General features: G+C 37.9%; 3 protein-coding genes across 7 annotated transcripts in view; 2 read left to right on the top strand and 1 right to left on the bottom strand.

Moving 5' to 3' along the window:
• BTBD8 (BTB domain containing 8) overlaps positions 1-11684 on the top strand; it is a 42026-nt gene extending 30342 nt beyond the window's left edge. For all 3 annotated transcript variants that reach the window (XM_065841648.2, XM_071810433.1, XM_071810434.1), the window contains 2 exons: positions 90-2432; positions 3780-11684. In XM_065841648.2, coding sequence (XP_065697720.2) covers positions 90-2432; positions 3780-4249 — 2813 coding nt within the window. In that variant the 3' untranslated portion in view covers positions 4250-11684. The remainder of the gene's footprint in view (positions 1-89; positions 2433-3779) is intronic.
• Positions 11685-15479: 3795 nt separating this feature from the next.
• Positions 15480-24328, top strand: C6H1orf146 (chromosome 6 C1orf146 homolog). The gene is made up of 6 exons (XM_065842217.2): positions 15480-15720; positions 16092-16239; positions 18178-18271; positions 19167-19335; positions 22188-22266; positions 23597-24328. Exons 2-6 carry the CDS (start codon positions 16171-16173, stop codon positions 23714-23716), a joined length of 531 nt encoding a protein of 176 aa, XP_065698289.1. The 5' UTR covers positions 15480-15720; positions 16092-16170; the 3' UTR covers positions 23717-24328.
• Positions 24293-27180, bottom strand: part of GLMN (glomulin, FKBP associated protein) — a 20367-nt gene continuing 17479 nt past the window's right edge. For all 3 annotated transcript variants that reach the window (XM_065842216.2, XM_065842215.2, XM_071810435.1), the window contains exons 17-19: positions 26454-26577; positions 24959-25041; positions 24293-24833 (exon numbers count right to left, since the gene is read on the bottom strand). In XM_065842216.2, coding sequence (XP_065698288.2) covers positions 24726-24833; positions 24959-25041; positions 26454-26577 — 315 coding nt within the window. In that variant the 3' untranslated portion in view covers positions 24293-24725. The remainder of the gene's footprint in view (positions 24834-24958; positions 25042-26453; positions 26578-27180) is intronic.

Genomic DNA, 27180 nt, shown 5'->3' with positions numbered 1-27180 from the left:
AGTTACACAAAAAGTTGAGTAACTTGCTTCTCAACATAAACAAACACTAACATAAATTTGGTGAATATACTTTTTTTACTGTTTGTTAGGACCTCAGGGGGAATCACCAAATTCACTGAAATCAGGAATGTCTCCAAAACATAACGAAGAAAAAAATGTGTTACAACATCTGGTTCAGCCAACACTCCCAGAAAAACATCCTTCAGCCAAGAAGAAGAGTGTTAAGCAGTCACAAACATCTATAGCAAAAGCCACTGCAAAAATAACACCTAAAACTCTGGCTCCGTCAAAGCATGCTGAAGTTATGAATAATAAAGACCCCAAACCAAAAACAGCTGGGCAATCTGTATTAAAGTCTCAGTCCTCTGCCCAAAAACATTCAAGGAGTGAATCTCCTGTTGTCCAAAAGAATGTGTACACCTCTGAGCATAGAAGCTCAGGACAGAAACTTGAAAAACACACGACAAGTCAGCTTCATGACAATAATGAATGCCATTCTGCAAAACAAAGTGAGTCTTCAAAATCCGTGATGGAAAGTAGCAGCAAAGATGAACTGTTGGTGTCCTGTCAACCCAATAAACAAAAATTACCAGCCCCTTCTGAAAATGTGGAATACAAAATACAGTCTGAATCTTCTCCTCTAATTACAGAAGAAACTACTTCTAAACCGCACGTTTCACTGCAAAATGAAATGGAAGCGAGACAAACATGTGGAGATGAGACTGGAATTAAACAGACTGGAGATTCAGAGAAAGGTGATAATACAGCTGAATTTCACTGTCATGCACAGTCTTCCAGTGATGGATTCTCAGGTTTTTCCAAGGAAACCAATCAAAAGGCTTCTGCTTCAACAGCACTGGTGAAACAATCAGAAGCAGCAAAAGTCTGTACTGAACAAAGTGATAAAATAAACTCTGAAACAGGTCTTAACTATGGTGAAAATGCTTTACCAAGCTTTTCCAGAATGATAACCAACAAAGAGGAGGAGACATCACCTCCTCAGATTCATCCAGAGGGATTTCTTATGGCTGACGAGCTGTGTGATACATCAGCCCTGACTGAATACAAATCAGTTATAGCAGATTTAGATGATGTTTCAGAATGTTCCACAGAACAAATAACAGAAAAATATTCACCTAGTTACACAGAGCCTATAGATCCTACAGAAACACCAGAAAACCATGAAAATGCAGAAATTCCCTTTGTGGACCACTGGAGTACTGGTGCACTAGATCCAAAAGAGAGTCCTGAATCAGATACTGGCAGTGCAACCACATCCTCTGATGATATAAAACCAAGATCAGAAGATTACGATGCTGGAGGCTCTCAGGATGATGAAGGATCCAATGAAAGGGGGATTTCCAAATGCAGCACTATGTTATGCCATGATTTTCTTGGAAGAAGCAGCAGTGACACAAGTACACCTGAGGAATTAAAAATTTATGACAGCAGCCTAAGAATAGAAGTGAAAATGAAAAAAGAGGGTTCTGATCTTTTCCGTGTTAATTCAACAAGTGATGATGAAATACCAAGAAAAAGACCTGAAATTTGGTCCCATCAAGAAAGGGTAAGGGCCAATACTAGAGAGAGCAAAAGTTCTACTTTTGGTAAGGCACAGTTTACTCAGGAAGCAGACCAAGTGTCGTCTTCTGCTGATGAAACAGAAGATGACAGATCTGAAGCAGAGAATGTTGCAGCAAACTTTCCTCTATCAAATGTTCCTCCTCAACAGTTCCAAGGAATTGATAATTTAGCTTTTGAAGATGCAACAGAAAATGATACTGCAAGTCAAGAGTTTTCCAAAACTAAAAATTTCAAACGGTCTGTTTTACTTTCAGTAGATGAATGTGAAGAATTGGGATCTGATGATAGAGTGGAAACTCACACTTCACATCAGCATTCCATAGATTCTCTTACTCCTTCAGAAGTATTTGAGAGTGTTTCTCAAGAGCACCATGGAAAGACCTTTTATTCAAGATATTCACTGGAAATTGAAGATGGATTCCAGGATTGCAAACAGCATAAGGATAGAGACAATAGATCAGATAAAAATGAAAGTTCTCTCCTACATCTTCATGGCACAGAAATCACAGGGAAGGAGAATCAAGGTGCTTCAGTGACTGAACAAAACTGCCCAGAGAAAGTACACTCAGCAGCTAGTCTGTCTCCAGGAGAAAAACAAAAAGTAACTACGAAGAATGAGGTGGCTGCTGAATTCCACCAGTGCAATAAATACTCAGACAATGATGCAAGATCTCAAGAAAGACCATGTCATTTGGATCTTCATCAGAGAGAGGCTAATTCTGACGTACAAAAGAGCAGCTCTGCAAAATCTGTAGAAGCCAGTAAGAATCAGACCCTGACTCAGGAAGGTCAAGTGAGAGACAGTCAACCAGCAACTACTGAATGCGCTAATACTGATGTACTTCCAGGTAATGTACAGAAATAGAAACATTCAGTCATTCAAAACAAATTAACAGGGAAAACTTTGGCAATTTGTCTGGGATTGAATCCTGAACTGAAGTAATTTTGGCTGAAACTATATAAAATTTAAATTTTTTTAAGTATTTCACTTGGGTAGAGAAGGCTTGTCTGTTTGAAATATCCGTCAATACCCTGCTGTTCAATGAGAAACTTGACTACAAGAAAAGACATTTTACATAATGCTAAAAGAAAGATTGGATGCAGTTGTCTGTACTTCAGTTATTTTTGATCCAATCTAACATTGACAGCATCAGCCTTTGATGGAATCTTAGTATTTGTTTTGTCTGCTTGACGACATATAGTGTGTCTGAATGGGATGTGCAATAACTACAGTAATAACCTTAACTAAAGCTCACTGAACTGTTTACCTGAGCAGCTATATGCATTATTGTTGTAATTTATCTATTTATATATTATACGCAAATTTGTATTCTTCTCCCACTGAATATAACTGAATATTTGCCATATACATCAGCGGGAGAGGGTCTGAACTCCAATTCAGAGCTTATGAGATGTCTAAAATTCTAAATTTTACCAGTAAAAGCTTATTTCCTAGAAGAGAGATTATACTTAGAACTAATGCTTATATACAGAAAAGATCTAACTTGTTTGACATAGCTAGATGCAAACTTGTCTAGTTTTGTGTTCTGTCTTCTTTATACCAATACTTCAGTCTATTTATACCATCAAAAATATACAATAGTGTTGATTACAACTATTGTGTATTCAAGAGTAATGAAACGCTGATGATGATCTATGTTCAGCCAGACCACAGAACAAGAAGACATTTAAAGTTGTACTGTTTGGGTTTTTTTAAGTTTGCTTGCCCTTGCCTGCAGCTGCATGTGCAGTGTAGAAATAAGCCTGTTAATAAACCATTTTGGTTTTAATTCTCTTCTGAGCTGACATAGCTTAAGTCACCATTCAGTAATCATTCTCTATTAACTCCCTCCATGCACCTCCTGGTCTAAATTTAATTTGTGTAGTAAATGAGAAATTTTATGTGCATTCAGTGTATATTTACATTGTCATTTTCTGTATCAGAAACTTAATTATGGAGGTTATTGTTAATTACCAGTGGTGATTGCTGCTTTAACTTGATTTATAAATCATACTTTGTTTTTTATATAGGAAATAAATGACTCAAAATTTGTCACTTTTGTATAACCCTCCATCCCCCCTTTTTTAACCTGGTTGGATTGTCGTTCCTGAATTAGTTAAATGTTGCTCTACACAGCCCTGAGGGGAGGATCATCTGCAATTTTTACATTGTACAGTATTGTGAATTATTTCAGGAGACATAGATGATTATGACACAATGGCACAAACCTGCATGTATGAGCATCGGCCTTCAAAAACCCTTTCTCCAATATATGAGATGGATGTTGGAGAAGCAATTGAGCAGAGGATGGATTCAGAAACAGCAGTTCTAGATGTGGATTTTGAAGATCAGCAGTTTGCAGAACAGGACTGGACTCTTCTCAGGCAACTGTTATCTGAGCAAGACTCAAACATAGGTTTCAAAAACTCTGTTCCTGAAGACCTTAACTTAGCACAATGTCTTATCAATCAGACACTGTTTCTGGCACGAGATGGTTCAAATCCTCAGGGTACATCACAAGTCGACACATTCAGCAGGTGGACTGAACTCATGTCTCCGCTTGATGATTCTTCAGCAAGCATTACAGTGGCAAGCTTTTCATCTGAAGACTGTTCGTCCCCCCAAGGGGAATGGACAATTCTTGAACTGGAAACTCATCATTAAGGTGATCAACTGTTTGCAACTGAACTCCAACCCAGCCCCCAAATCTATTTTTGATGAGTTGTTTCCATACAATAATGAAATACTGCATCAGTCAAGAACGCGCAATTCTTGATACTGAGGCAATCTTTCTGATATAATGAGGTAAATATGTTAATTTATAATCTAGATTTAATCACAAGTACAATAATTTTTCAAGACTTAAATGTATGTCTTTTCTAAAAATGAACTTTGAGCATGTATTTTCTAGAATTGTTAGAAAAATTAGATGAGATGAAAGAAAAATCTTGGTTTCCGCCCTCCCTTTTATCTTCCTGACAGTTAATATTCTCATTAAGCAAGAATTTAAAGATGACTGCACAAGTAGTAGAGCTATTACCCTCCTTTTTTCTCCTCTCTCTATATGGTGACTTCGTTTTACAACAATAAAGATTCAGAATGGTTGTGTTGAAAGGTGACGTGTGCCAACACTGCTTTAAATGATAGAAACATAATGTTCAAAAAAAAATGTTTCTATATGAATCTACCTTAGGCCTTATTAACATGAGCAGCTTGTTTCTTCCAGATTTGTTTTTTGTATTTTTTGTTTTGAAGTTTCCAATAAATTTTTAAAATTGTCTTTCCTTTAAACATAAGACTTCAGAAGGTCTGTGCTATAGGAAAAGCACTATTTCTTTCTGGGAAATGCACATATTTAAGTAAATATTTTTAATGGCATAGTGCATGAATTCAGAGGAGTTGGTAGAATGCTGCTCCTGTTCTAAAAAACCCGGTATGTCTGATATCTCCAAAAGTACATCTCAGTCTGAAGTTGTGGTCAGTGTTAAATCAGACATCTGCCATTGATGAGAATTACCTCCAGGCTTCAATTCACTACACTTGCACCCCTCTGGCGCTGCCTGGAGCATAGCAAGATCCTCAGGAATTTGGTTTTGTTTGCTCTTATAGATGCAACAATTTGGGGAAGGATCATGGGATTCTTGCATCTTCATTAATACCTCTGGTGTGTCTTTATACTGAAACTAAACGTCAACCGATCTTCGAAGAGTGAAATAGGATCTGTTTCTCAGTACTGCTCATTCTGCTGCTTTTGGCTGTTAATTTGGGTGTGGATAGGACTGTTTATTGTCTTTTCTGATTTGACAGGGGAGGAAGGGAGCAAGAAATTATTTGTAACTCTTACCAAGTCAGAACTCCTCCTAGAACATGCAGGCCTTTTTCCCTGCAAAGGTCAGGCCATCTAAGATATCTGCATTACGGAAAGGGTAGGGCTTGTCTCTCAGCCAGTTTAAAATCTGAACAGGAGCTATGCTGTCTCCTCATAGTCACTAACAGAAGTGCCTTCAGCAGTGAGTGCCATATGGCGGTAAAAGGCTACTAACATTTTTTTCGTTACAACTATTTAAGATAAGTGCACAACTTAAGCTGGCTGTAACTACCGACAACACGGTCAGTTTTGCAAGCTTTTGCACAATTCCAACAGTGCACCTTAATTTTCTTTAGAAACGTCATTTATTTTTGTTCATAGTCCGAAACTTTCTGTTCTGTGGAAATAAGAAGTCACCCCAGCATGACTTGAAGAAGTTATGACTTATCTTTGGACTTGACATAATAAAGAAAGAGTTCTGAGACAAAATAGTTTATCTAGAAAGCCACTTTGTAGAACTTCTGATATAGAAGTGATGTTTTGTTTTCCCAAAAATAAATGATGACTTTTATCTCATTCTTTAGTATCAAGGCAGGAAAAGAAAAGGAGAGCCTTCCCTCATGTCAGTGAAGAAGTAGGACTCTGAACTCATGGAAGGAAGATGTTCAGTCTCATAATAAAAATCTTTCCCTTACTGTTCCAGCAGCACAGACATTATAATTCAAAATATTTTAAATATAATATGTTGTATTTACCTCTGTCTTCATATTGAGGGAGTGAGAAGTACCTTTAGAAGTACAAATCATCAAGAAAACCTGTTTTTCACTTTTAGGTTTAGAAGGTCCATTGCTAGTGGATAATCTTTTGGATCAACGAAAGAACTATAGTATCAGACACAGTAAAAGATTAAACTCTAGAGAAGCTCTTACAGAAGGCTGAGGAATGGTGTCTCCTCAATTTCTGTGTAAAAGACTAAGTAAGAGTTGTTTAAAATTCACTTTAATCAACTTTAAAGTCCTGATGATATTCTGGTAGTGGGCATTCACATGTTAAACAAAATGAAATGATGGAAAGAAGGATTAGGAAAAGGGACAGAAAGTGAGAGAAGGGTTCCTTTTGTCTATTTTTTCCTTTATACATATTTTTAGTTTCTTAATGAATTGAAAAAGTAACACTGAAAAGTGGCACACAAAGTTCCATGTTTTTCATATGAAATACAGTCATGTACAGGGTTTTTTAAATTGTTTTTTCTTTGCATTTACTTTTCCAGTTGTGTGAAAATTAAATTAGCTTCTCTCTTCAAGTCCCCAGTGATGTTGTTGCAATTCCTTTAATAGTTTTGCAGTAGAGCAGTGATTAGGATTTGGTGTATTGTTCTGTTGGTACATATGCAGCCATAGAATTCAGCTTCCCACAGCCAACTAGGCTCTGTAGAAGTAGCAGGAACAGAAAGCGCTATTGTTTTTAATTGGCGTTACCAGAGTGCCTGTGAGGCTTAATCAGACCAGCATCCCACCGGCTAGACATTGTACAAACACAGAACAAAAACAAAGACTTCCCACAGAGTGGTTATAATCCAAGTTAAGACAAAAGACAAAAAAAACATGGATGGAAAAGTAAAATGAGAGTGTCAGTATTTGTCTAGCTCATTAGCAATGGCTTTAGCACACCATCAGTTTAAATATTGTCATTTTTTTTCTTCTGGATGCGTTATGAGAAGGGGAAATTGGAGGATGGGAATTGGAGGCTGGATAACGAGGGAGCTGTGAGGATCTATATTCCTGACCAGCCCTGTGTGCCATCTGAACTCTGCTCCTGTTTGACCTCGTTTAGTAGTCCCTCCTCATTTACAAGGATGGTCAAGCTTTAAGCAGGTCTAAGTGGCTATCTGCTCAGTAGTATCAGTCACTTAGGAGTGCTGCTTGTGCCTCCTGACAGTAATTTTGCCACTGTATTGGCCTCTTCTCCAAAACACGAGAGAATGCACAAAGGTTTCTTTGAAAACTTCATATACAATCAAAGCTAGTATCATGTGCTCCAAGTGAATAGTGATTGCGAGTCCTGAATGACCGCTAAAGTAAAGACAAGGTATGTACATCAGATGAAACAGTGAAAGGGTATCAATGAGGAAACCAGATAAAGGGATGGCACAGTCAAAATAATGTTTAAGAATCTACCTTTGCAGTAGTATTTTGAATGAGTAAGAGCAGTGATATTGCTTTGTCAAAGCCTGAGAAGACAGCGTTGCAGTCAACAGGTGATACTGACAGCTTACGTGAAATTATGGGAATGGATGAAGATTTCTCTATCCTACAGGTATTAACGAGAAACTTAGTGAAATATCAGTGAAATTTAGATGAGAGGTCTTGGAAATGAGAGTTTAAGATAATGACCATTTTTTACCTACCTTGAATGACATGTTATGGAAGTGAAAGATAAGAATGTGTTACATGTATGGATTAATTAGGCCAGACCTCCAAAAGGTGATGTCAATAGGCATAATTACTTTTTTTTTCTTGGAAAATGAGTCTTGTTAGACTGGAGAAGCAGCTCTGCAGCTTTTTCACAAATAGATGCTAGCTAAAATAGCATTTGTGGAATAAATCACTGCCAGACATTGCCAAGGGAAAAGAGAAGGAAATGGAGGCCCAAACACTTGGAGCCCTACAGAAAACCGAGCAAAGTGGACGTTCATTCCAAACGATCTGCTCAAAAACACAATTAGGGAAGCAAAGGAAATAAACAAAGATGGTGACAGGAGACAAATGAGGATTACAAAATGTAAGGAAAAATGTGTTGTTGGGCTTCATTGAAGATGGCCTGCGAGACTGATGAGTACAAAACAGCAATTTTGAGGCTGGTTAAGAACATGTTTTTAGGGACTTTGATCAAAATGAGGTATTGGCTTCCTCAGAATGAAAGGCAGGCAGATACCAGCTTGGTAGAGTATGGCAGAAATGCAGGAAGGAAACTGAGCTTAACCATTAAGAGAAGGGCAACAGTTAGAAAAGCACATCAGTTAATAATATATTTTGGTTGCTTTTTCAAGGCATGAGATTACACCATATTTATATAGCATAGCAAAAGAAATAAGGAGACTGAGACCTAAAGTGAAGATCAGGAGATATAAGTATTCATGAAACCAGATGAGCAGGCAGTCTGGGCTGCTACCAGAAGTGACCAGGCAAGAGCATAAGAAAAGACAAACATCCCGGTTTGTGGTAGGGGTAATAGAAAGGACACTCCATATATTTATCTTTTTTCTCTTGGAAAAACTTGCTATAGAATCACAGAATTACAGGAAAAATTGCAGAAAAATCATAGAACTACGGAAAAACACAGGCTTGGAAGGACCTCCAAATAGGTAACTTCCAAGTTAGACCAGGTTGCTGGAGCCTTATCAAGGTCCATAGCATGTACAATGGTAATAAAGTCAGCACGCAGGAATACAGCGCTCACAGGAAATAGTTATTTGGGATGAAAATATTCTCATAATAATAAAACTACTTTGGGAATTGTTGGACAATGTTAGTAACGAAATACAATAAATATGGCTTGCTTGCAATATTTTAAGTTCTGGATGGTATGTGACTGAACTGTACATGTTTAATAATCTTATTCCACACTTTTTAAGGTTTTAAAATATTTCAAAATTACACTGAATTTCTGAGTTTGCAAATTTTATTGTTATTTTGGAGAAACTAGCGGGCAAGAAAACTTGTTATGTTTCTCACACAAAACTGTCTGTGGGATGTGCTCCCCTCGCACTGACTGTCTCAGTTTCTTTCAGGGAATGTGTACAAAAAACAATTAATGCACCCGATCTAGATACAGATTGTAGAAGACTATTTTAAAACTTAGAATACATATTATTGCCATCTGGAAAATAATTAGCAGCATGCTTATTCTACTTTGCTCCAGAAAATCTAAACCTTTGCATGAAGGAATTAAGAACTGCTCTTATGTTGTTCATCTGTTGCTCAGAACCAGGACATTTAAGAAGTCACTATTTTGCTTCCACTAATGTCAAAGGAAAAACTCCAGCTGACATCAGCTGAAGCAGGTTCAGGGCTTACTTATATGAAATGCATGTACTAGAAATGCTATTTTTCCAATATATCTATTTCATAGTTCTCTGGTTTTACTCTACTAATAACATTGTACAATTGTAGATGTGACAAATTGCAGCTAGAAAGACTTCAATTTAGGAGTCATAATTGTATGCGTTCTGTTAATATTTCATGACTGGGGTGATTTAACATTTGTACATTGATAGATGGCATTCTTGCCAGGACTACACAGGAACTGAGGACAAAAGACAGCATGAGAAGTAGCAGCTTTTTTACAATTGATGACTCCATGGAAATGGGCTTTTAGATTTGAAATCCAATATAATTAGAAGCTTTCATCTCTGGCAGAAAATCCATACTGTTTTTCAGCTCTCTCTGTTGAACATAGATATAGGCTATTTTTGAAAAATAAGCTTTAATGTGTTCAATTTTGGAAAAATTACAGCTCAAATCTATTATTTAGCTAATCTAAAACCAAGCTTCCTATCGACAGCTACTACATATGTTTAAGGAAACTAAACCTGTAGCAAAGTGATACATATAAGAAGTGGATATCAAGTAGGGAAAAATACTGGGTTTGATTTTTTTTTTTACCTTTGGTAACTAATAACTGAAGAAGCTACACAGCACATACATGCACACGCACCTGTTTATTTCTTGCATTTGACCTTCCTTGTATACTTTGCTTTGCAATCTATAATGTATAGTCAATTAGGCCACAGTTCTGCAAGCGTAGGAGTAAATCCATTTAAACACTTGTGGACTGGCTTTCAGGTTAATATTCACCTTTCAGAAAGGGTAATGGAACTGGCACTGGGGGCAGGCATTGTGCACACTTGTGTTTTTATATGGTACTCAACTTAATGAGGTTCTAATCCTGATGAACCATCTGTACACAATTTAAGTATGAAATAATTAATAATGGAATTCCATTAAGTCGCTTCCCTGCTCTCCTGATTTATTGCTGAAGTTCAGAAGACTCTTCCATTAGAGAAATCAAAGTCCTAAGGAATAATTTTTTGCATTACATGCAACAAAAGATCTGTCACTATTGCACTGTAAAATGAATACTGATCAGATCTTCAGTAGCTAAAGCTTCAGTGTTTGGGTGGGGGTGACTATAACTCAGTAACTAGATATATTTAAAAAGGACATCAATGGTCAACATAGTTTATGTTAACAGAAGGTGATGTATTGTGTTAGAGTGAATGCATATTCTGGTTAATCCAAGCAGATGCTCATGTACAAATTTGGGGACTGACCCCAATTACCCAGGTAGTCCATCAGGGTTTATATTTATGTACACAACTGAAAGCAACTGACATTTTCCCATCTCCCACTGAAATCAGTGAATGGTATCAGATCCACATTTATAAAAATCAGGATATTTTTAAGTGTCTGAACGGAAAGATTGGTAATCCAAGTAAAAAATGTTGGCTCATGTAACTTACTTTCTAACTATATAAGCCAGTTTTGAGACTGATCTCACCAAATGACTTAGATCTACAGCATCCTAATTTATGCAATCCTTACTTTGTCATTTTCTTACACCTGTGTTTAATCAAATAATTTTAGTTCTTCTCTTTATTTTATAACCCTCTTTTGAGTGTGGCATAGCATCCTGCCCCCCAGTAGAATTGTATCAGTTTGCTTAAGATCAGTACATGACAGATTCCGCGTAGCTAGTGAGAAAAATTTTTGTTACCTTCATAGAGTGAGGTAATTTTCATGTCCATGACCATGAGACCCACCTATAAGTCGAACCTCCTACCTGTAACAAAATGTTCTGCTGTATCTTTGTGGTAGAGAAGGAAACTTCAATCCCTATTTTCTGGATTATCTATCAATTCTAGCTATCAGGATTAACCCTATGTATGTCTAATGGGATGCACTTGAAAAAAGTCTGAGTCACTACCTGTAGCCCATGGCTTTATGGTCGTAAAATACTGTGATCACTTAGTCTTTGGGAGGGTGAGGGGGGTGTTAAGCTCTCAAACTGAATGCTTGCATGTTTTTTACCCGCTTGCTTTTCAAACCTAGGTAATTATCTGGGGCCTAAGTAACCATATTTCCAAATGACTCCTTGTGAACACAGTCTTCTGTTTCCAGAATCGCTGTACGGTTGCATAGTCCCACAAGCTTTCTTCCTCATGCTACATATTGAAGATTTTTAGTTGATTTCTGTATGCCAGAAAACAATAAATCCTATGTGTAACTTTAATGCCGAGTCATTGTACTTCATTGAACTTGTGGACTGCTGCCATCTATTTTCATTTGTGCTCTATACACTGAAAAAAGTGTTCCTTTCCTCTTCTGTTTAGTGCACCTTCACTGCTCCCTTTTCTTTTCTAATATGAAAAAAATACTTTTTCTTCAATCATGCCAACAGAGAACAAGACAGGTGATGTGTAGGAAAATGAATGATCAGTTCTCATATAAAAATCTCTAGAGAAGGAAGATGAAGATCTGTGCAAGTGCTCTATGAACATAAAAAAATTGTGCTGACTTAGAACATACAGGATATGGCCCAGGAGAATGCAGAGGAACAATAATTTGATGAAAGATGTTGCCTTGTCATAAATTAGTCATTCATCCAAATGCTTAATCATATGAGAGTTGTAATCCCAAGATCCTTCTCTTCCTGCCAAAATGGGGTCCCCTGCTCTGCTCCCAGGAGTTATTTCATATGCTGCCAGACACAGACCTGTTCTTTTTCCTCTCTTGTAGCTTCACCTGTATGTGAAATGTACCATGTAGGTATGTGGTAAAGGAATGCTTTTGAGGTTTAAAGCTAAAACTAGCAAAATGTCATAAACTGTTACAGCAGAGATAACGGTAAGCAGTAAAACAAATTTAGCTCATCTTATCAGGTAGCATAGGATCCCTCAGTGACTTTTTAGAAGGGAAACTCCTGGTGAGAAGAATCCTCTGAAGAATATACAATCCAGGAAAAAAAAAAAAAACAAAAAAACAAACAAACAAAAAAAAACATTTCCACTCCAAGTCCAAACTCCATTTAATTAGTCTGCTCACATTAGGCTCATAAAAAGAGAAAGCCAGTTCACGTAGTGAGATTCAGACTCAAATGGCACTGCAAAACAAACCGGTACCAGAATTGTCCCTTATGTGGCTCCTGGCCCAGGGGCTCGGCATGTTCCACTGCATACAGCTTGGAGCAGAGGGACAATAGGGCAGGGTGGCTCTTACACAGGTGGCAGCAGGGTCTGTTCTCCTCAGAACTTGCTAACTCAGAAAGAGCCTTATTTTTCTTTCAGATGTGAACTGTTGTCAAATTTAATGATAGGGAGAAATATATTTGGTTAAGTTTCCAGTATAACTTTTTGCCAACTGAAATTAAGATACACAGACTTTACACAAGTTAAAATACAACAACTCGAGTCAAAATATTGACAGGAAAGAGTTTCTGTTAAGGTTTTGTTTTTTCTCATCGTCCTGCACTTATCCACCATTGTACTTTGATGCCTCTCCAGTGGGTATTTTGAGTTGGGGGATGGTGATTAACTTCCACATACGATAAATGGCCATAGAGGAAAAAGGCATCTGCTGGTGTCTCAGATGCCTAAATCCAGTGTCTAAAGTTCTCTGTAAATTTTAATAATTTATCATTTCATTTCTGTATCATACATTCCTAACAGTTTTACATTGAAGGAAATAAAAATCTACTCACCTGTTAAAGACATTTACATTGTGAATCATCTTTTTATTCCATTCTATTCCCTCCTATTATTTTTTTCTTCATCTGAGTTGTTGTAATTCAATTAATGCACGTACATGTTAGACATATTCCAAAATATGCCTTCAAATACACTATGGTGTTATAAATCAAGCACAACCACTACAACAAAGCAGTTCCTAGTCTTTAGTGCTGGAATTTCTCTAGTGAAATAGTATACATCCGTTATTTTCCTTTAATTCACTGACTTTCACATTTCTACTCCACAGAAATTTTAAAATTCAATATTAGAAATATTTGACTTACGATTAGAAGTAGCACAACGTTTCCGTACCCTTGCAGTGAGGGCTAACTGTAACTCAGGCGCACTTGACCACCAGAAGGAGAAAATCAGATGTGAATCCACTTCATACTTGTCTGAAACAAAAATCAGAGTCATCTTTAAGTCATTAAGGCATCAAACTATTTCTAAGCAAGACAGACAATTTGCTATTTAAATGTATCATTTTTAATATGTACATTAGGTCACTTTATTTTAAAATGCTCTAGAAAGAGTTTAAAAATGAAAAGCTTTTACTGCAATCTCAAATTTTCAGTTAAAATATCTGTTTCAGTACATAGACATAAGTCTGGATTCACATAGTGGGGGAAGAGGAGAGCTGGAAAAATCAGTGCTCTTCCTCAGTACTTGTAATGACTCCATACTCCAGCTCTTCTTTACTACGTAAAAGAAGTACTGTTTCCTCTTATGTGATAAAAAAAAAGAAGCTCCAACATATTCACTATTTCTCTTTTACTGAAAGTGGTGCTGTTTCTTGCTTTCATATTTTTGTACTAACTTCTATATTTAGAATATCATAGAAATAATTTGGAATATTCTTCCCTAGAAACAGCTGCAGAATTAGCTGTCCTTTAAAAACACTCCCTCGGGGTTTTTTTTCCTATGCAAAAGCAGACTTATTACCATCACTGTTTATTACACCCATTTGTTTTGCCTGGTGTCCTTCCACATTCTTGTCCTTTCAGTTCTTTCCACAACCTGAAAGTGTCACACAATTCACTGGGTTGGGCCGCAGCCCCTCAGGCCCACACCAGGTTTCTGGAAGACTCAGAGGAGCCGCTCCCCAGGCCTCTTCGCCCCTCAGCAGGACGAGTGGGCTGAAGGGACACAAGCGGCTGTGGTCTCCTCGCTTCACACCGAGGCCAGAGCTGCCTTTTCGGCAGTAAGTAACACGCACCTCATGTAGTTGTTGGGAGCTTTTGCTGCTGAAATAAATAACTTATGCTTTTTCTATAGATAAACAACGTTTAATCCAATTCCTTAATTGTATTCTTTAAACATGTGTTCATTAGAGCATAAGCAAAACAGCGCTGGATGCGCGGGGGATTCACGCCGCCCAACACGCACCCTTTTAACAATAAGAAGCGTGCTTAAATACAGTAAGGTATTACATATTCATAATGACCCCAGGAACGCCTGTCCATAGCCCCTCCTTGACCCTTCCCTGCTGCGCCTGCGCAGTGTCACTTGGTGAATTTGAGGAAGGGTCTTTAGGGGTCTTTGGATGAAGGCTCCTTCAGCTTCAACTTTTTATCTTTGGCTCATTATGAGGAACTGGCTGGAAAACCAAGCTACCAAACCGACTGAAACCGGACTGGCGCCCCCTTTTTGCTGTAAATCTTGTCTATCTTGTCTCCTCAAGGTCGCAGCTGGTGCTGTAAAACTTCTTATCTCGGCATTTAATGAAGTCCTGCTTTTTTTAGTACAATTGGTTACATACAGCTCTAAACTAGATATTAATTATGTGGTTTAAAATGTTAGCTTGTTAGTAGGTCCTTATTATATAGTTGCTTAATCTTTAAAACGTTAGTTCTATCAATATAACTTCCTAAACAAGTTTCATAACTTTTTACATAGAACTTAACCACCTTTTTCGCTTTTCCAGATTCAGAGTCCGTGCCTCATTTGGTTATATCCGTAAACATTAAACATCTTAGCACGAATCACAACTGCATTTTTCACACTGCCATCTCTTAGTGCGCCACACCTGTGAGGTAACGTTGGCTTCAGCTGCCACCCGGCCCCGCTGAGGAGCGGCCGCGGTTTCTCTGAGGCCTGCGGGAAGAAGACGGGGGTCGGGGACAGGCCCCGCGACCGGCCGTGCCGAGGACCGACCCGCTCCATGCTCCGCGGGGTGCCGCAGGGTGCCGTGCCCAGCCGGGAGGCCCCCGAGGCGGCGCCAGGCGCTGGGGCTCTGCCCGAGGGCGGGAAGCGCGCCGCTGCCCCCGCCCGTTGCCGGTTCCCGCCCGGACTGCATTTGAGCGCCTCAACAGGCGTTTGAAACGAGGAGAAGCGCGAGCGCGGCTCCTGTGCGGAAGGGGCCGGCACGCGCTCCGTGCACACCAGCTCCGAAGCCTGTGCCTCGGGTGGGCGCCGCAGGGAGGCCCGGCCTGGCCCGGCGGAGCTCCGCGGAGTCCCCGCTGCCGCGCAGGAGCCTCAGGGAAAGATAAACGCCTGCCGAGCTCGGGATCCAGGGGTGTTTTCTGAGGAGGAAGTGCAAACGTACATGACAGGGAGCTGGTGCTCAGGTGGCCCAGGGCGGGCTGCCGAAAAGGATCTGAGTGTAAAAGGCCCACCGTGACAAACGCGTCCTTTGGAAGTAGAGCAAATGTTCCTTAGCGGGTTTAAATGCTTTCAGAAATGTTGTTCTGAAGTCATTTAATCATTATGCTGTTCTCCCTGTTAGGCCTTACAGAGGAAGCCCTCTTAAATGCAGATTGTTTAAAGCCGTTTAGATGTCTAATTGCCATCTTAAATTAGTTCAGTGGTAGTGGGCACCAGTATACATTGTGGAGAGCTGGGTAGTGCCCTGTTTTTAATCAGATCTTTAATGGTTTAATGTGCCTTAAATATTGCACCTTTTAAATTGGCAGGTAGTATTTGTCATCTTTCCAAGCTTTTCAGAAGGTGGCAGCTGAGATTTCACTGCAAAGCTATTAAACAGTTGAAAAAATGACAGAAAGCAGTGGGCAGGAACAGTCAAGATGGATAACAACAGTCATTATGAGTACAGCTCTGCAGGTACAATACCGCTTGTCACGAGCAGCATCTGACTCACTATGAAATGCTGAAAGAAGCATTCTCTGTATTCTATTAAAAGATGTGGAAATAGTTTCTGCAATGTCAATGAATATAGTTTCTTGAGGATGAAACTGTGACATTAGTCTGAAGTTGTTTCTGTTACAGTACTGGTTCTTTTTGTGTGGTGTTTTTTTTTTTCCCTAGCTACTTCTGTACCTATTTAGTATTCTTGCCACCTGCTGTTCTGAGTTCTGCTGCTTTAGGATTGTCCTCCTGACTCATCCTTTCCGCACTGTGCTGATGCTACTTTCAGTTAGGACTATGAATAATTCCATCAGAAATGTTTTTAATTTTCTAAATTTCTCCCTAAGCACTTTATTTTCTACCATACAGTATCAATGTTGGGGTAAATTATTACTCAATAAGTATGCGATTCAGTTTAAAATAGCAAGCCTTACAGATATTGATGTGTATTTATATTGTTAACATCAGAAGCCTGAACTGTGTTCCTCAGTCAAATGAAAGGGCATGTCAAGGACCTGGTAATTAGTTCCTGCAGCTGAGACCAATTCAGTGCCAGCTGGAGAGAATTTAGTGGCAAGAGGGCTTTGATTCACAGGCCAGGATATCTTATGCTAGCTTGGATGACAGGGTTATCACCCCATCTCTGCTGTATAAAAGGGTGAATGGTGTTGAAGTAATTCCCTGATCACCTCAGTTTACAGCCTGTTCTTATTTGCCTCCTTGTTGTAGAATGACAGGCTGTAAACTGTTCCAGTTTGGGAACTGCTTCAAGAGCAACTTAATCTGTGATACGGTGAGAGGAATCAGAGGGCAGTGATATCAGCTGCACCAGCATAACTGGCTCCTGTTAATGAGAGCCCCAGCTCCACTCAAAACTGCTGCTGCTGGGAAGGGCTCCCAGTGAGCAGAGGTACAGAAACAGCTGAATACAAATCTAAGATGGCTTTTCTTCTACAAAGGCATTGGTTTGTATCAGTGTTGGTTATGCATTTTCTCTTTGTGCATCTGTCCTTTTTTTATAGCTGTTATTTATATTTCTGTATTAAATAATTCATTGTCAGCAGTGGCTTTGAAGCAGAGAGTTTTTCCAAAATCGTAGTTATACCTCATAAGCAGCTATCATCAAGTCTTCCCTTTTCAGAGCAGTTGAAAGTGTAATGTTTCTGGTTACTGTCTCCTTCAGGCTTCACTTGCTATCATGACTCTATTTTGTACTATTCCACTAAATCATAACACTGTCTTATATAGGCAGATTGGCTACATTTTAAATAGGTAGGTTAGAGAACATGGTATTAGCTAAAAAGGGTTCCATGATTTAATCTTTCAAATGTTTGAGCAGCTTCTGTAGAACAAACTGCAGAAATGCTTTTTACAGGCCGGAAAACATAAACCACTCAGTTCTGCAGATGGTTAGGTTGCATAGTGCCATGTTCTAGTTTTCATGAGTGGACTGCATTCTGTCGGCAAGGTTTAAAGAAAATCGGTCCCATACAGGTTTTTGAACTATGTTCCAAATGAAATGCTGACATCTGTGAAAATAACACAGTCTAATTAACCGGAGTCATAGAAACACACTGCTGTATGTTCCTCACTTCTCCTTAGCACATCTTACAAAAATAGACTGTAAAGTGTTTGATCTTTATGTATTATGCAAGAATTCCCTGTGGCAAACTGAATGTATGCATGCAAAATTGTCCTTCAATGTTAGATAACTTCCAGTGCAAATATTCCAAAATTTAATTAACTTTAAAAGTTTAATTAACATTTTGCTTTTTTTATTGCAAGTGGAATAAAAAATCTTTTTTAAACAATGATGCTGAAGTTCTATCTATAATGGTTCATACAGCGCTTTAAGAATATTTCTAACTTGTTGGCTGAAAACATTTTAAAAATAACCTTTTAAAATTTATTTAGAACCATGAAATTTCTACAATTCTACAGAGGCAGCACCACCGAGTCCGATATTCAGATTCAGTAGAAACTGGATCCGTGATTTTTTCTCTTTCTGGTATGGTACTTTGAAGTTTATGTTTTTAAACTCATAGGCTCTAATGAGGTACAAGACTAGGCCCTCTTGTAGGGTACACTAAAGTGAATAAAAGCTGCCCTGTTGGAATGTCGTGCGGTAGTGGAAGGAGCTGGGCTGTGATTGCACATAAATCAGAGGACAGAGCAGAGAACTTGGCGGATGAAACATTCATTGATTAAGAAAAGGCTTCTTTGAGCAGCTTTGACTAGGAAATCACTGAAACTGCAGACATGAAAGATCTGTCCTTCCTTTTTAGAGCAGAAGATGCTTTAGACAGGTAGATGAGATCTTAAGCTGAAGCTTTCCTGAACTATCAGGATTAAAGAGGCACACGTTGGCCTAGTCTTTTTTATCTTCGATTGTTAAGCCTCCTCCTAAACCTCAGCCTTCCTAACTTTCCCTTTCAGAATAACTTACTTTACAGGGTTATAATTTCAGTTTTCATGTCAGGCAGTTTATCTTACTTAAGATGTTACAGGTGTGTTTATTTATCTCATTCAGAAATGGACTTGCTGAGCTCTTCAGTCAGTCTTTGCATCTGCCTTAAATTCATTCCACTATAGCAGCTGTTTGAAGCATGTGCTTTCAAAGGCACTCAGCATCTATACTTCACGTGCATTGAGCAGTTGGGGTTTTGATGTTGTGGTTGAAAATAACTTCTTAGTTATTTGTGGTTTTATCTTAAAAATGCCAGTCATCACTGGCCAAGGCTCCTCATTGCATTTGGCTGTCAAGATATGTAAATTCATTCATGTGTTTTGTTTCATTGCCTTTTAAACCAATATTGGAATAAGAATTCTGCTTGCTGGTTTGTGGTAAGAACTTAATCACGTTACTGCCATGACATATACATTTATATCCATTTCTTCAATAGGTGTTGCATTTATACTGGCAGACACTCAAGACTTGCTAATGACAGGTGAAGAAGAGTTTTTCAGAAGAATTCAGAAGTTCATGAACATTCATCGGAACAGTTTTTTGGTTCTGTCAGCTGCTCTTCATGGACCAGAAGAATGGAAGGTCATGTTTAGGATTCAGAGAAGGTATGATTTCAACATCAAACCAACATTTTTATTGCTAGGAGGAAATGAAGTAGCAGTCCTAGGTTCAGGAATGTTATTTTAGGAATTATTTTCAGGAATATTAATTTTATTTTGCCAATGCACTGGAAAATTATGTGAAGCCTATGTTTATGGATGACAAATGAAAAGATTACCAAATGGATCAATCAGTCGTCATAGGTAACAAAAAGGAACATTCCTCAAAACATAGCAGGTAACGTCCCTTTCAGTCACTTTAGGGCTATGTAATATAATTATTTATGTTTTCTCATGAACTGGAAAATTAGACCATTTTCTTAGCTCTGTCAGAATTTTTTAATGGCCATTTTCAAACAGGACAGGCAAGTTTCCTTCATGAGAAAAGGCCTTATGGTAAAGTACAGATTCTTTACCAGCTTTTAAAATGTTTACTTGGAAGTGTCTATTATACAAAGCTAGAACAATTGAAATAACCAATGTTATTTTACATCAAAAGTATAAAACTAGGCATTAAAACTGGTTTAAAACTTTATCTGTAGTTTCTAATGAAGCCTGAAAGCATGCATGTTTCAGTATATACCGGCTGACAAGCTATCAGACTGTTCTCCATACTTGTAGTCAAAACTCTTTTCTGGTAGGTACAGCAGTCCTAACTGCAGCTGCTTTGCACTCTTGATATCAAAGAAGTGACTATTCTAATGCAGTCTTTGATCTTTACCTCCTTGAAACTAGCACCAGTTTAGTTAAATTCTGGGCACCCTGCCAAACGCTGATGAGTAGCAGAGTGTATGGGAGGAAATGTAGGAAATCTATTACCCATTTGTGAAAATTCCATAAATTTTCATAAGAGGTCTTAAAAGCTCTGCCACTGTTCAGTAAGAACATGTTATTCAGCTGATGGCAATGCTAATTCTCAATCTGCTGTGTGGTTATGTACAATGGACTTTGTGCGCGTGTTGATCACTAACAAATGTGATGTTTTGAAATGATATTGCATTTGGCAAGTCAGTAATTTTATTAAAATAAAAAGAATAGTTTTGTCATTGCAGGCCATAGCAAATTGATGTTGACGGCACAACTGTACTTTAGATGCATGTGCTTTGTTACTACCTGGCAGCTTGGAGTTCTGCTGTTGTATGTAAATCGCTGACAGTGCTTTTGCATTGGTGGGGTTGAAACTTGTGCCCTATTCTCTCAAACTGCAGGTCACCTGTTTGATTTTTTTAATAAACAAAGTCCACTGAAATTTTCAGTTCTTCCTGTATTAATGTTTTTTTTCTGCTTATCAATAATTTTGTTGCAGCTGGGAAGGCTTTTTTTTTTAATTATTAACAAGAACATTATAGGATTGTTGTTCAACACCATGAACAGTTTATGTGAGGTTGTGTGTATCACAGGGGAAGGAGCAGAAAAGCAATCTTTATTACCACAGCTCAAATGAGCATACCACTAATATCCTCAATAAATCCATATGTTAATTTTTAAACACCTTGGAGCAAAGACCAGCCTTGTGTTCTGATGGGCAGTGTTCTGCCCATTGATCAAATTAATAAAATACAAACTAAATGCAGACCTGCTGTAATTGGAAGCAAAACTATTGACAGGAATGGATTTTAAGAGATGGAGTTAAATACATGTAATTGTTTCTTTGTTGCAGTTCCTTCATTAACACTGTACTTAGGCCATTGCTAGTATTTGCAAAATTACATCTATTTATTTCCCTAATGCCTAAATGTAAATCAAACCACAGTTTCTGCATCAGATTTTAGCCAAACTCAACAGTGACCCATGTACCTACTCCTAGGGAAGGGCACTGCCGGTAACATCTCTCTGTGCTAATTAGAAGAACAGGCGGCCAAGTTCAGCTATAGAACCAGCCTGGGTATTGGTGTGAATGAGCCGCTGCCCTCCAACAGATGGAGGGGAAGGACAGGTGGTGGTTACAGGGGGAGGTCTCGAGGGAGTACACAGTTGAGCAGCTGGGCACTTCGTTTGGATTAAATTTCTGATTATTTAAAATTCCTCCGTCTCGGTTGTTAAGTCCCTATCATGGTTTAGCTCTAGCCCAGAAGACGGCAGCAATGCTAACTTTGTTGTCATCATTACACCACACCTAAGATACAAGTCTTAAGGAAAGAGGCTCTGAGCTTGCCTAAGCTTTGATCTCTCTCTTCCATGACTGCATTGAATGACAACTGATGCCAGTATTTTAGATCTTCAGATTCCACACTCAGGAATGAAAGCATATGAATAACATTATTTATAGAAAGAGAATTAAATTTAGGTTAAACTATTTGAATAAACAAGTAAGTCTTTACATGAAATTCTTAGCAGAATTATCCCATTACCTTAATCACATCTGACATACAAATTGCTATATTTAGATAGTATACTACAAAGATTTAGTTTAAATTCTGAAGTATTTTTAGCACAGTGGTTTTAGATACTTCCATGTGCTCTTCCAAAGCCATAAAAAAAAAAAAAACCCAAACATTTTTTTGCTGGCACTGAGACTGGACAATCCTCAAGAGCACAGCAGAAGAGGGTTTAGCTCTCTGAATGCACACCTACTTAAGCAGTGTCCATTGACTGATTGTCAAAGAGCCCTAGAAAAAAAAATGAGCCCTTCCAAATCCCACCTAAGCAAGTGCTAGAGAAATGGGACAGATGGTTCTACGAACAGCATGAACTCTCCTGTTGCCATTAAAGGTCAAAGTGACCTTCTGTGTACTCATGATGAAGGCACAGCAGGAAGTTGTTTACATCCTGTGGGAATGCTTTTTGAGTATTTTGGCATAACAAAGTAAATGTGCATTCTAAAAGTAACCTTAACCTTAATTGATTTTGATGTGCAGATTCCTGGGCAGTAACTTACGTATAATACCAGTTCATAATGCTGCTGAAACTGTTAAGTTAATGTTGACTATAGCTAAGGTAAGTCTTGTTGCATATACTTAAAAATATTAGTTATTCAGAAGTATATTAGCCAGGAAAAGCCAAGAACTATAAGATACTTTTGCTTAATGAAACTTTGAGTCATATTGACCACAATGATGTAATACATTGAGGTAGGACTGTTACTGAGTTTAAACTATTGTTAAAGGTAACTTTAAAAGCTCTTGATAGCTTCTGTGAAGACAAAGTAGATATTTAAGTGCTAACTGGGCTCTTAACCACTGTTAAGTTCGGATGTCTCCACTTACCAGTGCAGAACAAGCGTGAGATCTAAATATGTAATGACTTCTACTTTAAAATGCCGATCTGAAACTTCTAGTTACTTGTGGATTCTTAATGATACTAGTACATTATTTCTACAGCTTAATAAGTGTAATTCATCTGTGTATCTGCAACATATCATATATGAATCCACACACTATTCATTAAATCTGTTTACTGAACCTCTTCAAAGAACATTTTTCTATGAAAATTCTAACTTAGATACTAACTGTAACAATACTGGCACCATTCCGTGTACAAAAATAAAAAGAGCAGGTTGAACGACATGTTAGAAATCAAATACAAATTTACATTTCATCCTTTCCTGAAGTGGGCACCTCAAAATAATGAGGATTAACCTATGCAGAGTATTCATAATTTTAAAAGTAAGCTACATCTCACTTATTATATGGCAAAAGTCATTACATATTTACGACAATGTTGAACATTGTATTTAAACTTTTTATGGAATCTACGATGTCTGGCCCAGTCTCTTACTACAGCATTAACCTAAAAGCTTTTAAGATTACTGCTGATCGTATAAACTTGAATTTGCTTTTCTACTTGTGCAGAATGTTTACACCAGATTTCAACAGGGGAGCACCATAAGAAGTGATGATAGTACATACCACAAACTGATCCGTTGCCATTACATTATTTCTTACTGATCCAGTGCAAAGCTAGTTTAATGAGCTAATATTTTACCAGAGAGTTCCTAACTGGTACAGGGCCTAAAAAATGAACTTTTTTTGCCCCAGGTTAACAGCTGTGGCCAAGGGAGCAATACCATCCAGCTAAGCCCAAGCTGCCACTCCCAGCTCCTCTTGAAACACTGTCCAGACACTCAGATGCAGTGCTGGTCTTGCACCTAAAGGGATACAGCAAATCACCTCTGTGTATATCATTCCTGAATATCTACTTCAGAAAACATGGTTCAGATTTCACTGCTGAGTAATTTTACATTTGTACTGTTTGAAAAATAACATATTAAATATGTCTGTTACCTAAGAGTTCCTGTACCACTCATAATATTTTTCTTTCCCCTAAGGTAACTTCCAGGCCACGAGCAGATGATATTCGTTACAAAATGGCAATGACAAAAGCCCAAATAATAGAAAAGAGTCCAGTTTGGAAGATGCTTCAGGAGTACCAGTTGCATTGTAATTAATTTAGTATTTGGGGGTTTTATTCATAAATAGAGTGGCTACATTTTAAACAAAATATAGAATGTTCTTAAAAATATAGTTACATTTCAAAAGATGTGTACACAGCTTATGCTTTTGGAATGAAATATTATATTAAATAACTATACAGTGAAAAATAGCATACATCATGCCAAATGTTGATTCTAAGAAATAAAGTGGTTTAGCTGCACTATAGAAAAGCCATCCTTATTTTTAACTTATGAGCTTATCTGTTTATAGTAATTTCTCAAAATATTTCATATCACTTAGGGCAAACTTTATCATTAAAGATACGCATGATCAAAACAATTCCAAAATGTCGATTTCCCATGCATAAACAGGCATGTATGAAATCTTATACAGTATGTTTTTCCTAAACAGATGTTATCTGTTGTATTGCTGAGTTTTAACATCTTTTTTGGCTCAAAGTTGATGTGTTTTTCTTTAAACTCAGTTTCACTTGCCATAGTGTTTCTGCTGTTATCTATCTATAGCTTACAGTCCTGTTTGTAAATATAGAAGCTTGACTGTCAACATTAAAAAGTGCTAATAAAAATACCTTGTGCTTAAACAGTGTTTTTTAATTCATGGTTCTCCAGTCATTTTATAAAAATGTTTGTAATTCACAACACCAGTCAGCAATTATTATTTGACGAGTTTTGAAAACAGAAAAAGCACAAGCACACCTCCTTGCCACAGCCTCAGGACAAAAAAAAAAAAAAACCAACCAAACCCTTGTTTTTGGTTTCTAAACTTAGGAAAAAGCATCAAATTCTGAAGAGGAGTACTTTAGTAAATAGGCCATCTCTGAATTGCGTACAACAATAGCAAAGGAAAATATAAAAGAACAGCAACAAGACATATGAAGAGCAGCATCTGAAATTCTTCTAGGGCCCACTCTGAATTGCTGTTTGTTAAAGGCTGGTGGCCTCCTTTTCAACATAGTCAAAATGATCTTCTGAGAAGTATGTTAATTCAAGTACTTCAACTGACCTAACTATGCTCATCCATTACGGCTTTTATTTTCACTTCAATGAGTTGTTCTACTCGAGCTAGAACGCTTTCTATTAAATCAAATGTGAAGAGAGCCGAGTGTAAAACCTGAAATGACAAAAGGCATTAATGTTATTTATTAGAATTTATTACCCATTGTACATGTACATTTGTCCTGATTGATAAGGAAATTTAAATAGTTCTGAAAAACATTGAAGGAAATGGAAACTCACCTGTAGCTGCATTTCAGTGGTCATGGCAGGCAGCTTTTCCCCACCAACAGTTACAGAACAAACTGTGTTAGAACTGTGTGCCTCTGCAGAAGGAAATAACCAACTAGAGATCATGCTGCTGTTTCACATAACTTTAAGAATTAAAAGAATATTTAATATTTTAGCATTTCTAGGCAGTAATTGTTAAACAGGACAAGCCTAGGGATTGACCCAACACAGGACAGGTGCTGAACCTTCAGAGGAAGACGGCTCGAGCTGGATGCTCTCTCTAAACTTTCTCTATCATACATGACTACGTTACTGAACAAGCAATATCTGCAACTCAAAACAATTTTATATAGCTAAAATGCTCCTCAAAAGGAAAAAAAAAATAAATCTAGTCATTTTGGATACATTTTTACTATTTCCACATGCAGACAGAGAGCAGAAGGTTCTTTAGCTTGACTTAATGAATCCAGACATGAAATACATACTTTATTAAGAAAAGGCTGCAGGCTTCCCTGTTGCAGGCAGATTACTTGCAGCAGGCAAAACTACAACGACAGGTCTGAAAACTAAGGGGCAAAACTGTTACATTCAGACCACGTATTTGAAACTCACCGCAATGCTTACAAAGATTATACACTGGGGAAACAGGCTAAACCATTTTCTATTATGAGCTAGATGTTCTCTCCTGAACTCAAATCTTGTTATGTTTAGTCAAAGGCTAGAGCAATGTAAGAGGGACTTACACAAAAAGCTTCCTGGTTCATTTTAAAGGATTCCCTTTAGAAAGATATCCACAGGTTGCCTTCAGAAAAGTTCCCCTTCTCTGCCTCATATGGTTTTACAACAAGAGAAGAGGGTAAAAGACTAAGGGCAAAAAGCCATGCTAACAGTTTTAGTAGCAGAAGTTCCTTGGGCTGTTGGGATTACACTGGACACCACAAAGGCAGAGAGCATCTGACACACACAGAGACGGCCTAAAGCAGCTATAGCTCTTCTGCCCTGTGCAATGTGTCTGCTTAACCCACAGCAGAATCTGAGTCTGTGTGTCAGATTGAGAACAAAAAAAGAAATTAAATTAAAAATCCAGAATGTAATCCTTCAGGTTTTAAGAGAGCACCTATTTGCTGCATGCATTATTTCTTCTCCTGTTTGCCTCCCCACACCTACTTGGAAACCTAAGGGTTATATAGTCGCAGAGAGACTTAGACTCTCCAAAGTATAAACGCAGAACAAACTCTGAAGCTCTTCATATGACATTTTTATCAGGTTTCCATAAGGTTTAGAAATGTGGTGATGAGAAATGAGTTCGGATTTTTTGGACTAATATCAAAATTATTAATATCAAATATTCATATCAAATAGAGCAACTGAACTATTATTTGAAATCTGGAATAGTGTAAGCAATTAAATAAAACATGATCTACACATCACTCACCAATTCTTTGTTTCCAAAGGATGTCAAAAGTTTCTAAATAGGAACAAAGCCAAGAAAAGGAAAAAACCTAACCTTTTCTGTTTTCCTTCTTATTCTTTATTTCTGCTTCATAGTGTGCTTTTGACATATTGAGTCCTACATGCAGTGGTTTTAAAAAATTTCGCTCAATCTTGGCAAGTGTGGTCCATACACCAGTCTATTCAAACAGAACAGAGAAGGTTATCAATTACTTTCCATGAAGCATTGCAATACTAAGTTTTCAAGTACGAGTTTTTGGACTAGTCTTTATAACATATACTTCTGTGCTGAGAAGACAAAAAGTAAAAGAATTTAGACTCATCCATTTAAGCATAAATGGCATCATGAGATACATTTAAGCTCCCCTCCCTCTTGCTTACATTTTCAGCAGTATTGAAAATTGGAGGATGAAGTAGTCAGAAAAAAAGGTGGGGGGCAAACTTCCTATGTAGGCTGATAACTACAGCAATGGAAAGACACGTTTTCAGTGTGTTCTTGTAAGCAAAGCTGCGAGTATCTTTGTATGTTGGAGGGTGGGTACTAGCCACTTCCTCAGCTGTAGATTCCTTGAAGATAATACAGCAACAAAATGGCACAAATACTCTAATTCTTGTTCCTGAAGGAACACTGTATTGCAATGCCAAATCAAAGCTCTGACAAATGTCATGATCCCCAAATACATAAGGATCTTGTCTGTATTACATTCAGTTTAAAAAGCACTGTAGCGATGTTACTGCATCTGCCACTACCCCATCCTAAGGCACAGCAGCCGAAGTGACAC

Source organism: Patagioenas fasciata, chromosome 6, assembly GCF_037038585.1.
Source record: "Patagioenas fasciata isolate bPatFas1 chromosome 6, bPatFas1.hap1, whole genome shotgun sequence".
NCBI classification, from domain to species: Eukaryota; Metazoa; Chordata; class Aves; order Columbiformes; family Columbidae; genus Patagioenas; species Patagioenas fasciata.
This window is presented reverse-complemented; position numbering and strand designations above follow the sequence as displayed.

What these genes read in the sequence shown, in the direction of transcription:
- C6H1orf146 (XM_065842217.2), top strand. Translation starts at nt 16,171, where the DNA reads ATGACAGAAAGCAGTGGGCAGGAACAGTCAAGATGGATAACAACAGTC. An exon ending in TTATGAGTACAGCTCTGCAG is followed by an intron (nt 16,240 to 18,177) that starts GTACAATACCGC and finishes AAATTTATTTAG; the next exon opens with AACCATGAAATTTCTACAAT. An exon ending in CGTGATTTTTTCTCTTTCTG is followed by an intron (nt 18,272 to 19,166) that starts GTATGGTACTTT and finishes TTTCTTCAATAG; the next exon opens with GTGTTGCATTTATACTGGCA.